Raw genomic sequence first — 14,603 nt, 5'->3', positions numbered from 1 at the left:
CTGCAGGATTTTGACGCCACGTTTAGTATCGGCTCGGCTCGCTTGGAACCTCGACCGAGGTGGTACTAAAAAAAGTATCAGGTACCAGATACTATCCACAGTGGAAAACCCCCAAAAAACGAGCTGAGACGAGTTTATTTGAGTCAAGTTGTTCCGTGCAGTGGAAAAGCCCCATAGGATAATTCCCATTGCACATGAAGACAGTATTACTGTTGATAAAAGGCACCTGACTCATGGTTCTCCGCTGTTCTTTTAAATCCATCATCGTGATGACACGTGATGTCATCTCAGCTCCCTGAGGGATTATGGGATCGTTAAGTGTTGAGTCAATTCACATATCAAAATCTCGTTGTTTTTGGAATAATGTATAGTAGGGAAGTATGTAAAAATAAAAAAAAAATTATATAAATTGATCAATTGTCACACATTATACATACATTTCTGCATATACACAGTGAAATTATTTATTTTTTACATATCCCAGCTAAGCTGGGGTCAGAGTGCAGGATCAGCCATGATACAGCACCCCTGGAGCAGATAGGTTCAAGGGCCTTGCTCAAGGACCACACAGTGGTGTCTTGGTGGTGTTGGGGCTTGAACCCCTGACCTTCTGGTTAGTAACACAGAGCCTTAACCGCTGAGCCACCACTGCCCTAAATTCAGATGCAGCGTGCGTGGCGCTATCAAAGTTCCTGTTTTGTTTTGAATTACCCACTAAGACCCGCCCAACAACTTTACTCAACCAATGGCATGAGTTGGGGGCAGGACTATCTCTTTGTTGGATCAACAGCGGATGAAGGCATATACAGAAAGCTGTTTTTTTATTTTTGCAATTCCATTCGGTGGAGCTAGTGTCGCAGAAATGACATACTTCAGCTTTAAATCTTAAAATGTTACACTTTACAGTAAGGTTGTATAGGCTACATTAATGCAAAGGTTACATTTGGATTGACTGTCTGATGTAACGTTACTGATTTTCCACAATGTGCAATTTATGGTATAGTCCTCAAACATTCTTTTGAGTCACTTTCAGAAAGCAATATCAGAGGATTTAACTTAGATTGGTTCTGAATGTGATTTTATTCTTTTATAATTTAATTTAATAATATATCAGTATTTCACAGTATAGCACAGATAACTGCTGGTATTTTATGTTTGTTACAAATATTGATAGCTGAAATCCTGTAATACTTGAATAGTCCTTGAAAACTATTCAAAATACAGTGTGACTATAAAACTGACCTTAGGGACTAGCAAACATTTCAGCTGATGGAACACCACTCCATCTTTTAGAAATGTATAACATGTGTCAATGCTACTTTTTATAAGATAATGATGAAAGTGAACCAAGACTGGGGCTGTCGACTTTAAAAATAGACAAAAGGCACAATAAAATTCCTCATTTTCTTTCATTTTATGAAAAAGAGTGTCCAGGAAATTCTTTAAAGATTCTGCACTGTTGTCATGTTTTGCACATTTGCGTTGCATTTACACACTCTTTGAAGCACTTGGTGCCAAGCAACAGCAGAACTTCATAAGTACCTGTTTGTCCCACGTTTTCAGACACCACTGAAATTGATGGCCCAGGAAAATATTCACAAGATCTGTTGCATCACAAAACAGCAGGCAGCTGACAGTCTCTAATAGTCAGACCCAAGCTGTTATTATGACACATTTTGTCAAATGTGCCATCTTGTTCCTGTTTGTAATTCTCATAATTTTTGCTGATCAGTCCCATCACTATGTGCCATCTTCCATGATTTGAATATTGTTGTGATGATCTGCAACAACATTCAGACACTATTCCAGATTACGTTCAACATTGCACAAACATTTTGTTATTAAGATTTACCTGAGATGGATTTACTCAGACAAAATTATTATTATTATTATTATTTTTTAAGTCAGAGAACTATTCTATATTGTACACTGAACATTCAACATCCAAGCCAGGGAAATGCACACTGCCAAGAATTCTATTATATAATATATCGTTATATACTGAAGGATAAGTGGTCATCAAAATATGAGATGATATGGGGCCTAATTCAGTTGGACATGCCTAATTAAAGAAAGGAAATACATTTTTGGACATTTACAGGGAAATATGGATAGAGATTAGTATACCTGATATTCTTTAAATCCTGATTGAAATAGTTTAACTGTTAGAAGGTGAAACTAATTTGACCTTAGAAAGGTCTGTGATTTTATGATGTATTGAGGGATTAAGGATCACACTGGAAGCATTATGAACAAATTGCCTAAAAAGAACTCCAGCAGCCTTGACCTTTCTGTGAGTGTAATTGGTTTGAGAGTTTAATATCATAGAGAATGAAACATACAAACAGAATCAAGGATTAAAATGGGATGATTGCTCCACCTACAGGACATGAATAGCACATCCTAGACATGATTAAAAAAAAAAATCAAATCTAGGGCCTAAAAGAAATACAAATTGTATCAGTAGCTTTTAAGCATGAGTAACAGGATTCCTGAGACAGGATAAAAAGGAACTATTTTTCATAGCTGCTACTTCACTGAAATAAGTGGTTACATTTTCTGAGCATTTTTATTGTTTAAAATTCAGTTTACAAATAAATGCCTAAAGCTAATCCGAATAAATCTCAAACACAACAATCATGTCATGCAACAGTTGAGTGAGTTTCACACAGAAACTGTTTGTTCAGTTCATTATTAACAAACAAAAAATTTGCTAAACACAAAGTCATCATCATCAAGACGCAAACTATTTCTAGCCCCAGGTCATTTCAAGGTTGCAAAAACTTGTATATAGTTTCTAAGAGCTCAGTTTGGAGTGGAAAATCTGAGGGTAAAAATACACATGTTTCAAAACCATTCGTTTTATCACCGATTCTTTAAATTATTTGTGGATATTGAGAAAAATTAGTGATGATCATTATTAGTGTTTTGAAGGCCAAGATCCAAAGACAATGAGAAAATAAAACACTTTATTACACTGTTCTTTAGAAATATGCCGTGAGATTTATGAAAGATCACATGGTAATTAATCAAGGTGTTTATGATTTACATCAACACAAGAAACTGTGGTGGCTGGACTGATAACACACTGTGATGTGTATACAAGGCTATTCAAACTTTAATGGGAATGTTTGCTACATTAGGCATAAGGACTTCTACCACATTCAAGGCACAACATTACAATGGGGAGGCCTCTAGTGGCAAACATAGAGAAGAATATATCCCTTAAAGGGATACTTCTCTCAAATGAAAAATCTTGTCTTTGTTTACTCACCTTCATGTTTTTCCAAACCCTTATACACGATTCTAGACAGCATGTTAGTTTCAGTCCCCATTCACTTTCATTGCATCGTTTTAATTATACAATTAAAGTGAATGTTTACTGAGGCTGTAATTCTTTGTAACATCTTTAATTTTCCATGGAAGTCATCAGGGTTTGGAACAACATGAGGGTGAGTAATGATGACACAGTTTTCATTTTGGGTGAACAATCTGTTTAAAGTCTGTGCTTTCTAATGCAACAAAAAAAACCTGTTAAATGGAAAAAAAAAAAGAACAACTCACACAAACGGAGAACCACCCCACTGGGCTTATTTCTCATAGAGGTCCAGCGGGTATTGCTCTTTATACTGCTGCACGTGCCTCCACATGGCATCGTTCTGCTTTGCTAGCTGAGGAGTGATCTCATTGTAGACGTCGGTGAACATCAAGTTGGGGTTGGGTTTCAGGCGCCTTTCGGCTTTTTCAAAGGCTTCCATCACAAGTTTGCGGGACTGCTTCCTCCAGGCCCTCTCCTCGTCCTCCCCCCACCAGTCTCGAGCGGTCATGTAGTGTCTCAGGCGAGAGATGGGGTGATCCTGCTTGTCCCAGTAGTTCACCTCATCAACCGAGCGGTAGGCAGAGCTGTCATCACTTGTGCTATGATGACCAATCCTAGAAGGTAACAAAAAAAGTGAAAGTTCATCCCCACATAAGGTATGGAAAATGCCCATTAAAGGGATAGATCACCAAATGTTTTTTTTAATTCTGTTTTTTAAGTCATTTACGCCTCATGTTGTTCCAAACCTGTATGACTTTTTGTCACCATCTCCTCACTTTTTGGGTAAACTACCCCTTTAATATGTGCGCAAAAAAATCAGTTTAAACTTTGCTTATACACTGCCTACATCAACATTGTGAAACAGGCTTTAGATTTTTCACGTTTCATCTTATCGTATTTCTTTCTGCATTCGTTAAGTTTGAATTCTGTGGCTGAAGTGAGGATGTAGGTACCTGTAGGTCATAGCTTCAATGAGAAAGGGCTGATTTTCAGCCACCGCTCTGCGTCGTGCCTCCTTTGTGGCATTATATACGGCGAACACGTCGTTTCCATCCACACGGATCGACATCAGTCCATATCCTGGACCTCGAGCAGCTACAGGAAAAAAACAAAAACAAAACAACACATACAAGACAAATTAAATTCGGACACTCACACAAGAGTCTCTAATGGACAGACTTACTTACCAATACCATCCCCTCTGTACTGCTCATTGGTCGGTGTGGAGATAGCGTAACCGTTGTTGCGGCAGAAGAATATGAGAGGACATTCAAGGGTGGCGGAAAAGTTAAATCCAGCATGAGCATCTCCCTCACTGGCTGCCCCCTCTCCAAAGTAACAAATCACAGCTCGGTTTGAATTCTCCCTCTTAACAGCATATGCCGCCCCAGCCGCTACAGAAGGAATATAAGATTAAAAGACATTTAGCACATCAACACATGCCCTCCAAACATCAAGAATATTTAGACATGTCTGCATAACATTCTGTCTGTTAACTTCTCACCTTGGGGGATCTGAGTGGCAAGCGGTGAGGAGATGGTGACAAAATTTAGATCTCTGGAGCCGTAGTGAACCGGCATCTGTCTACCCTTGCCAAGGTCATCAGCATTGGCATAGCACTGTGCCATAAACAGATCCAGAGGAAAACCCCTGTACATCAACACACCTAAAGAAGACATTGATGGTGATTGAGATTAAACAAAAGTCTTATTGTAGAATAGCTGTGTTTAAAAAATTCAGAATGAAGGTTACATAATCCTGACTAAATTCCTCTCTAAACTTCATAAAGTGCAAGATTGCTTGTTAATGGCAGAAGTGAGAAAGTGAGACTGCGGTTCTGTTTCTATTGTATCACTAGCTTCCAAACATCCTCACCAGCTTCCCGGTATTGTCCGAAGACCAAATCTTTAGGGTCAAGAGCTGCAGCACTTCCAATATGTGTGCCCTCTTCACCATAATTGGTCATGTAGAATGAGATACGACCCTTGAACGCAAGATAACAGATTAAAGCATTAAAACTAGTGCTATCAGACAATACATTTTTTTTTAAATTGTGATTAAATCGCATAACTTTATCAAAATTAAATTGCAATTAATAGCAGATTTTAAAAGTGCTGAAATTTGACAGTATATATACTTATTTTCCTGTAAAAATGAATTTCCTTCCTTCTTAGGAATAAAACAAAACAATATGTAACAAAATGGAATAATGTTCAGATTTTGCTCTTATGGAAAGAAATTGGTACTTTTATTCACCAAAGTGGCATTCAACTGATCACAATTTACAGGCAATTAAAGGACATTAATAATGAGGAAAAATTACAGGATTACAATTGAAATTACAAAATTAACTTGTCTGAAAACTTCAAAGAGTTCTCATCAAAAAACCCTCCACGTGCAGCAATGACAGCTTTGCAGATCCTTGATAGTCTAGCTGTCAGTTTATCCAGAAAGTGGCTTTTTCTTTGCAATTCTTCCCATAAGATCTGCACCCCTGAGTCTTCTCTTTACTGTTGTACATGAAACTGGTGTTGAGCTGGTAGAATTCAATGAAGCTGTCAGCTGAGGACATGTGAGGCATCTGTTTCTCAAACTAGAGACTCTGATGTACAATCCTCTTGTTTAGTTGTACATCTGGGCCTTCCACATCTCTTTCTGTCCTTGTTAGAGCCAGTTGTCCTTTGTCTTTGAAGACTGTAGTGTACTGTATGAAATCTCCTGTTTCATTTAACGAATGATAGACATGCCAGTCTATTGCAACCGTGGCAACTCAAAAACAAACACAAAGTCAATGTTAAGCTTCATTTAGGTGTTGGAGTGATGGCAGCTGGAAATGAGATCTGACTAGATTTGATCAAAAATGATTTTTTTCTCAAATAGTGATGAAATTTTGTGATCAGTTGAATGCCACTTTGGTGAATTAAAGTACCAATTTCCTTCCAAAACAGCAAAATCTGTATAGTATTCCAATCTTTTGGCCACCAGTAAAAATAGTGCTCACCTGCCTCTGTGACTCGTAAAGAATACGATCCATTGTGTTGAGCAGTGTCATCTTTTGATAGAAATTCAAAACCATCTCTTTTGAAAGCTGAAAGACATTAAAAATGTTTTTATGATAAGTCATTTTTGAATGGGTGGGATCTCAATTATGATATATGATTAAAAATGTATAAATCACACCAATTAAATTAAATCAACTACATTAAAATTTCAGTCATTTTCAGTAATTGTGCTCAACTCAAATGAATCTCCATACCTGAGGATCCTCTGAAGGATTAATGATCTGGCCCTGTCTGTCCATTACCCTATAGATAGGGATTCCTGAGATCACATTGGGCTGGATAAACTCAAGGTGATCAATAAACTCTGCCGATGCCCCGGGAAACTGGGGCTTCTCAGCTGGAGAATCAAAAGGCTGCTGCCAAAGAGTTCCCTGTATGAAAATCAGGGAATAAAAAAATTAGGTACAATATTTAATATGGACATTCATTATCAGACCTGATCATGTGCTTTTACGGTCGGATACATCAAGACAAAAACACAATGGTTTTGAACAGCCACATTATATTACCAATATGCATATACAGTTACCATCTGCAATTTTTCTATAGTAATATTGTAACAACCATAACTGTTGTAGGCCAACCATGTTTTGTTTTTTGGTGGAAACTATGGCTTTACTATAGTAATATTGTAGTAACTATGTAAAGTAACCATGTTTTTGGTGGAAACCATGGTTTTAATAAAGTATACTGTATCCATTAACTACAGATTAACTATGGTAATTCTTGTGGTTACTATGGTTTTACTACAAATACATTTGTAGTAAAACCATAACAACCTAAAAATAATTATTTCATTACCATAGTTTTCATTTTTCTGTATTATTACATTTACATTTATGCATTTGGCAGATGCTTTTATCCAAAGCGACTTACAGTGCAATTATTACAGGGATAATCCCCCCAGAGCAACCTGGAGTTAAGAGCCTTGCTCAAGGACACAATGGTGGTGGCTGTGGGGATCGAACCAACGACCTTCTGATTAACAGCCCTGTGCTTTAGCCACTACGCCACCACCATCCCCACCCAATACTAATGAATTTAACCAATATTTGGTGGAATAACCCTGATATTTAATCACAGCTTTCATGTGTCTTGGCATGTTCTCTACCAGTCTTTGACATGCTGTTGGGTGACATTATGCCACTCTTCAAGCAAAACTTCAAGCAGCTCGGCTTTGTTTTATGGTTTGTGGCCATCCATCTTCCTCTTGATCACATTCCAGAGGTTTTCAATGGGGTTTAGGTCTGGAGATTGGGCTGGCCATGACAGGGTCTTGATCTGGTGGTCCTGCATCCACACCTTGATTGACTTGGCTGTGTGGCATGGAGCATTGTCCTGCTGGAAAAAACAATCCTCAGAGTTGGGGAACATATTCAGAGCAGAAGGAAGCAAGTTTTCTTCCAGGATAACCTTGTACGTGGTTTGATTCATGCGTCCTTCACAAAGATGAATCTACCCAATTCCAGCCTTGCTGAAGCACCCCCAGATAATCACCGATCCTCCACCTGGTCATCTAATGGTTAGACGGAGACCTGGACAGGCCTTCAAGCCACAGTGTCTCGCACCTACTGTGAAATTTGGTGGAGGCACGGTGATGAAAACTGTGATTGAAAATCAGGGTTATTCCACCAAATACTGATTTCTGAACTCTTCCTAAGTTGAAACATTAATATTGTGTCATTTATAAATAAATATTAACTTGTTTTCTTTGCATTATTCTAGGTCTGAAAACACTGCATCTTTTTTGTTATTTTGACCAGTTGTAGTTTTCTGCATATAAATGCTCTAAATTACAATATTTTTATTTGGAATTTGGGAGAAATGCTCTCAGTACTTTATAGAATAAAACAAAAATGTTAATTTCCCTCAAACACATATCTTTAAATAGTAAATCCAGAGGAACTGATGATTTTGCATTGGCCTATTATTTTTTTTCCAGAGCTGTATTTCAGAAGAACAAAAGAAATTCCCACCCTGTCCTCTAAGGGGCTCCAAAAATGAATATAAGTACTTTACTCAATTTTGTGTTAGAATGAAACAATTGTGTACATAAATTCATAGATCTGAATACGATAAATGGATATGTATAATGAATAAAACTATTAAAGTAAATATAGTATATAAGCACGGCGCAGAATAGAAGCATTAGCTCAAGATTATTCTTATAGGTCTACATCCTGCAGCAGGTAGATTTATGAACAGGTAATCTGGTATCGTGTGAGACACTTATTCTTGCTCGTTTTAAATGATGCATCATCTACAGCTGTCAAGACAAAAGTGTAAAAAAATTAAAACGACACATAGCTGCTTGGATTACAACTGTATTTTACACACACACACCCCTAAATCAGCCAATCGTCTCTCAGTGCACTGCAAATCAACAGCCACTGTGAAGGTTGAACAGCCTATTTCACACAACCATACACAACTGACAATCAGAACAACATTTTGTAGATTATAACAAACATTGGATGAATAGATTGTGTATATTATGTTTAGATAATTACAATGAATACATCTAATACAATTATTCCATCCACGATTTGTTTTTAGGTCAGTTCAGCAATGTGCATTCCTCAACCGTCAGATTGACACCGTAAACATTAACTTTACTATTACTTTGAGGAATGCCCTAACTTTAAGAATTCATATTACTTGTGTAGTATCATTATACTTATTATATGTAAACCACGTAGGTCAAATGACACCAAATGTTTTGAGGCTCACGCAGCGACTTCATACATCTTTTCCACACCAGAGAGTCAGTTTGTTAAGTAGCTGTGACTGTGGGACGTTTACAACTTACATTGACTCGGAATGCCCTTCTCTGAAGCTGTGTTGCTGCTTTTAAAGCAGTATTTCGAATTGCATGAAGCCCAATTCCGCGTAATATCCTCGCACCACAAGCAGCCGCCATCTTTACGTCAGTGTACAAGTCGTGTCTTTCTCGCCGCTAATGACAGTTTGGGTATGTCTTCACAGTGCGCCCCCTATTGGATAAAGGCACACAGCACAGGTCTACATGTATTATACATGTATGTTTTACATTTATGTGACAAATGCGATATGAATTATTATTAATTATAATTACTCGAGAATTATACTCTTTATTTTTATTTTTTTAATTTTATTTTATTGATGCTCAAAACAGTACGGTAAGTAGTAACATTCAACAACAAAATACATTAAAAAAAAAATACATACTCTTGCCATTAGAGGGCGTACGTACCATGTCGTCATTATGATGCGCTCAAAACACAATGACGCATGTTTGCGCGACAAGTAAATTGCCAATAATGTACCATTATGGAGTTAGATCAAAGTTGTAAAATAAAACTTTAGAAGTTTTGGATGGATTGGGAATGTGAAAGTAGGAAATGTATGTCTAATACAGTATTGCCCTACTGTCTCATATTCAGATATCCATCCCTTTTTGTTTGTGATGCCATCCGTTGATCTGTACGATCTGTACGAAGCCGTGATTGCATTCACTTGAGAAAAAAAAATCTGCTCTGTTTTTCTGAATTAACGACTTAATTATCTCAGAATTACGAGATAATTTTTCATGGAAAAAGTTTTTGCTCTGTTTTTCTGAATTAACGACTTAATTATCTCAGAATTATGAGATAATCTTTCATGGAAAAAAAAAACGTTTTTGCTCTGTTTTTCTGAATTAACGACTTAATTATCTCAGAATTACGAGATAATTTTTCATGGAAAAAAAATATTTTGTTCTGTTTTTCTGAATTAATGAGATCCCTCAAAATATATATTTTAAACTTGGCCTTCAATACAAAGACATTACAGTCTATGACATTTGTAATAGGCTACTGTCATGGCTGAGACACGCTTTGATCTTCCAAAGGACACTAATCAAGCAATAGACTTGTACTTGCATTTAACACTAGAACTACCGGAATTCTATAACTACTAGAATGGCCATAGCGGTCATTCTGACCGTTCATACCAAATGTCATGTCATATTTACATTCGAAACTTCTATTGAGGTTTTAGAATGAGGCTTCTAATGTCTGTCGTCATATTTTATGGCGTAATCACCCTAAAAATGTATTGAATAAAATAGAATAATATGGATTAAATGGACCGCCAAGCGAACGCAGATAGTCCTACATAATACGATCTTTTTTTGTAATATATAATAGTGCTAGACTATACAAATACATAGGCCTATATATATTATAGGCCTATATTAGCTGCTAGACTGCCCCGGAAGGTGCGTGCCTCGCTTTGTGTAGTACAGCAAGTTTTTTCCACCACAGTGAAAAGGGTTTTGAAAGTCTAAACGCCAACAAACATGGATTGAGGCGGAATATTTCGTTAGATAAAAACATGTTGTGAATTTTGGAAATTATTACATCTATCCTTTTTCAAAACGTGTTGACTTTTGGACTTTACAACGCTCTGGAGTTATTGGAAATTGGAAACAATCCTAGCCACCACTGGAATCAAAATCCATGAATAAATGAATCTGTTATATTACTAAAATGAATGTGAGAATGTATTAGTTCATCGACAACCACAGAACTTGCTATTGTAGCTAATTACAGATACAAATTTGATTATTTATATTAAATTATTCTCTTTGTAAAATAAAAACAAATCAATACAATAGCTTATAAAAACATCACCAAAGTGTATTTCAATGCATAGTAAAAACCTTAGACATGTATGAAACACACACAGCCCTAACCCAAAATGGCCAAAGCGGTTAATAAAGAATATAAACATTCGCTAAACTGTGGGAAAACTGATTTAGAAAGCAATATTTGTTTTACTGTGAGAAAAAATATCATGCTGTAAAACTATAATGAAAATAGTATGCTGTAAAATCATTATGAACGAATTCTCCTATAGTGGGCTCACTTGAACAAAAAAGGGGGCCCCTTTTAGGAGAATAATTTAATATAAATAATCAAATTTGTATCTGTAATTAGCTACAATAGCAAGTTTTGTGGTTGTCGATGAACTAATACATTTTCACATACATTAGAATTTAAATTTCGTGTCCTGGTGTTTATTATTAATATAACAGATTCATTTATTCATGGATTTTGATTCCAGTGGTGGCTGATTGTTTCCAATTTCCAATAACTCCAGAGCGTTGTAAAGTCCAAAAGTCAACATGTTTTGAAAAAGGATAGATGTAATAATTTCCAAAATTCACAACATGTTTTTATCTAACGAAATATTCCGCCTCAATCCATGTTTGTTGACGTTTAGACTTTCAAAACCCTTTTCACTGTGGTGGAAAAAACTTGCTGTACTACACAAAGCCAGGGCAGTCTAGCAGCTAATATATAATATATAGGCCTATGTATTTATATAGTCTAGCACTATTATATATTACAAAAAAAGATCGTATTATGTAGGACTATCTGCGTTCGCTTGGCGTCCATTTAATCCATATTATTCTATTTTATTCAATACATTTTTAGGGTGATGACGCCATAAAATATGACGACAGACATTAGAAGCCTCATTCTAAAACCTCAATAGAAGTTTCGAATGTAAATATGACATGACATTTGGTATGAACGGTCAGAATGACCGCTATGGCCATTCTAGTAGTTCTAGAATTCCGGTAGTTCTCGTGTTAAATGCAAGTACAAGTCTATTGCTTGATTAGTGTCCTTTGGAAGATCAAAGCGTGTCTCAGCCATGACAGTATTACAAATGTCATAGACAGTAATGTCTTTGTATTGAAGGCCAAGTTTAAAATATATCTCTATAAATTCATGCGCATCCAGCTAAAATAGAGCTCCTGGCAAGATTTTGAGGGATCTCATTAATTCAGAAAAATAGAACAAAATATTTTTTTCCCATGAAAAATTATCTCGTAATTCTGAGATAATTAAGTCGTTAATTCAGAAAAACAGAGTAGATTTTTTTTTTTTCTCAAGTGAATGCAATACGCTTCCGTAGATCTGCACTTACACGAGGAAATAAAAGATAAATTAAAACTGGTACCTGCATGGTACATCATTCAAAACGATCTAGAAGAGCTCTTTGCAGATAAGATGATGGTATTCACAGATGGTTCAAAGGACCCTGAGATTTGTGGCTAGAGTCTCTCCTATAGGCCTATTTTAAATTTTTGCCTATTGATATTATGTTTGAAATCAACTATTGAAATCAGAAGCTATGCAATCATATTCATATTTTCACACTTATGTACTCAGTTTTATATAAATTTATATCATCACTGTATTACTATCATTATATTCATGCGTGACGCCCTATGTATCCAATGTTCCCTTGAGAACTAAATGCATGCGTGTCATAAGTTTGTTACCCTTTTGACCTGATGAGACTTCAGATCTGGAACAAGAGAGCATATTGATGTCTGATATTGTCCTAAGAAACGTGCAGACAAGGTTGGGAGGGTTACTTTTGAAATGTATTTCACTAGATTACAGAATACATGGTTTAAAATGTAATTTGCAATGTATTCCGTTAAATTACTCAAAGTCAGTAACGTATTATAAATACTTTGGATTACTTCTTCAGCACTGGTAGATTTTCCCCCTTGTTTTGACTATGAAATCTCTGCCAGTAAAGTGTTATGTATACCCTGTCTTGTTTCACTGTTGCCCTTTTGTTTGCCATTTTTGTCACTTTTGCATTTCTTAGTTTTCACTTTAGTCCCTTATGTAACTCCATAGTCTCTTTGTTAGCGTTCGTGTTTTCTGTCATTGTTTTCACCTGTCCTCACTAGTTTGCCTTTTGCTTCTGTTAATCACCTTGTTATCTTGTTTGAGTTCTGTTCGTTCATTGGCCCCTTTTTCCCATGTTTATGTATTTATACCCTGTTTCTTTGTTCAGTCCTTGTCTATCGTTGTTTGATGTCAGCCTGGTGTGTTTCCTTCCCGAGTCCTCTGTTGGGTTACATCGTGTTTAGTTAGCAGTTTTTATGTTTGATTTCCCCATTGTGGGTTGTTCCTTTGTGTTTACCTGTTTGTTAATTAAATAAAGTTTAAACTGCGTTTGGATCCGCATCTCCTCGTTGCTCAAGCGTTACAGAACGCTAGACCACACATGGATCCAGCAGCTATACGGGCCAAATGCCGGCTGCTCAACTTGCGGCAAGAAGACCAGCCTTTGGTAGACCACGCTCTCTACTTTCTCCTCCTGGCGACCTTTACGGACTTCCCGGACTCCGCATTGGTGTTTTTTTTTTTTTTTTTTAAGGACAGCTTAAATCCCTCGCTGAGGGAGCGGGTGCCACAGGCAATGCCCGGCTGCACTCTCCGCGACTACCTGGAGACGACCCTACTAGCGTGCAGCTCACCGCTCCCTGTCACACCAGCCTCACCTGTCAGCGAGCAACCCCCCACGCCAGTGGCTTCCCTTGAACCTGCACAGTCCACTTCGTCCGCCCGGAGGAGGAGGAAAAGACAGGCTTCCGCCTCCCGGCCCACGCCTGCCCCGGTCTGCGAGCCAGCGGCCACGCCTGCCACAGTGAGCGAGCCAGCGGCCACGCAAGTCACAGTGAGCGAACCAGCACCTACGGCCTCTACCGTCAGCGAGCCTGAGCCCTCGTCAACCACAGTCAGCGAGCCTGAGCCCTCGTCAACCACGGCCAGTGAGCCTGAAGCCACGCTGACCAGGAACAGCATCCCAGCTTGCCAGTCGCATCAGCCTGGAGGAAGAGGGGAAAGGGAGAGGTCTCTGCACTCCAGCCTCCGCCTGCCGCAGCCCCATGCCCTAAACCCCCCTTGGCTCTGCCCTCAGTGCCCGGCGAACCCAAGCCGGCACATACCACAGTAACCCAGCCAGAGCCTGTAGCCTGAGACGTCAGTGAGCCAGAGCCTGTAGCCTGAGACGTCAGTGAGCCAGAGCCTGTAGCCTGAGACGTCAGTGAGCCAGAGCCTGTAGCCTGAGACGTCAGTGAGCCAGAGCCTGTAGCCTGAGACGTCAGTGAGCCAGAGCCTGTAGCCTGAGACGTCAGTGAGCCAGAGCCTGTAGCCAGGACCGTCCAAGAGCCAGCGCCAGTGGTCATGCCCGTCCTAGAGCCAGCGCCTCCCGAGCCTTCCAGGGCTCCGCCTCTCGAGTCTTCCAGGGCTCCTCTTGAGCTTTCCAGAGCTCCGCCTCCCGAGTTTCCCGAGCTTTCCAGAGCTCCGCCTCCCGAGTTTCCCGAGCTTTCCAGAGCTCCGCCTCTGGGGCCTCCTGCGGCTCCGCCTCTCGAGCCACTCAAGCCT

The 14,603-nt window shown here is 38.5% G+C and overlaps 1 protein-coding gene across 1 annotated transcript; it reads right to left on the bottom strand.

Moving 5' to 3' along the window:
• Positions 1-1,931: 1,931 nt before the first annotated feature.
• Positions 1,932-9,330, bottom strand: LOC127661437 (2-oxoisovalerate dehydrogenase subunit alpha, mitochondrial-like). Its single transcript, XM_052152152.1, has 8 exons — positions 9,191-9,330; positions 6,576-6,752; positions 6,321-6,407; positions 5,195-5,303; positions 4,824-4,985; positions 4,507-4,713; positions 4,273-4,414; positions 1,932-3,933 (listed from the first exon to the last, which is right to left on the bottom strand). Exons 1-8 carry the CDS (start codon positions 9,299-9,301, stop codon positions 3,591-3,593), a joined length of 1,338 nt encoding a protein of 445 aa, XP_052008112.1. The 5' UTR covers positions 9,302-9,330; the 3' UTR covers positions 1,932-3,590.
• Between the last annotated feature and the right edge of the window lie 5,273 nt (positions 9,331-14,603).

This window comes from Xyrauchen texanus, chromosome 21, assembly GCF_025860055.1.
Source record: "Xyrauchen texanus isolate HMW12.3.18 chromosome 21, RBS_HiC_50CHRs, whole genome shotgun sequence".
Classification (NCBI taxonomy): domain Eukaryota; kingdom Metazoa; phylum Chordata; class Actinopteri; order Cypriniformes; family Catostomidae; genus Xyrauchen; species Xyrauchen texanus.
Note: the sequence above shows the minus strand (reverse complement) of the source record. Positions and strands in the feature narration are given on the sequence as shown.

Bases quoted from the DNA above. Each gene is read 5' to 3' on its own strand.
- LOC127661437 (XM_052152152.1), bottom strand. From the start codon at position 9,301: ATGGCGGCTGCTTGTGGTGCGAGGATATTACGCGGAATTGGGCTTCAT. The intron at 5,304-6,320 runs GTGAGCACTATT...CTTGCGTTCAAG, and splicing joins TTTACGAGTCACAGAGGCAG to GGTCGTATCTCATTCTACAT. The intron at 4,986-5,194 runs GTGAGGATGTTT...TGTCTTCTTTAG, and splicing joins CGGACAATACCGGGAAGCTG to GTGTGTTGATGTACAGGGGT.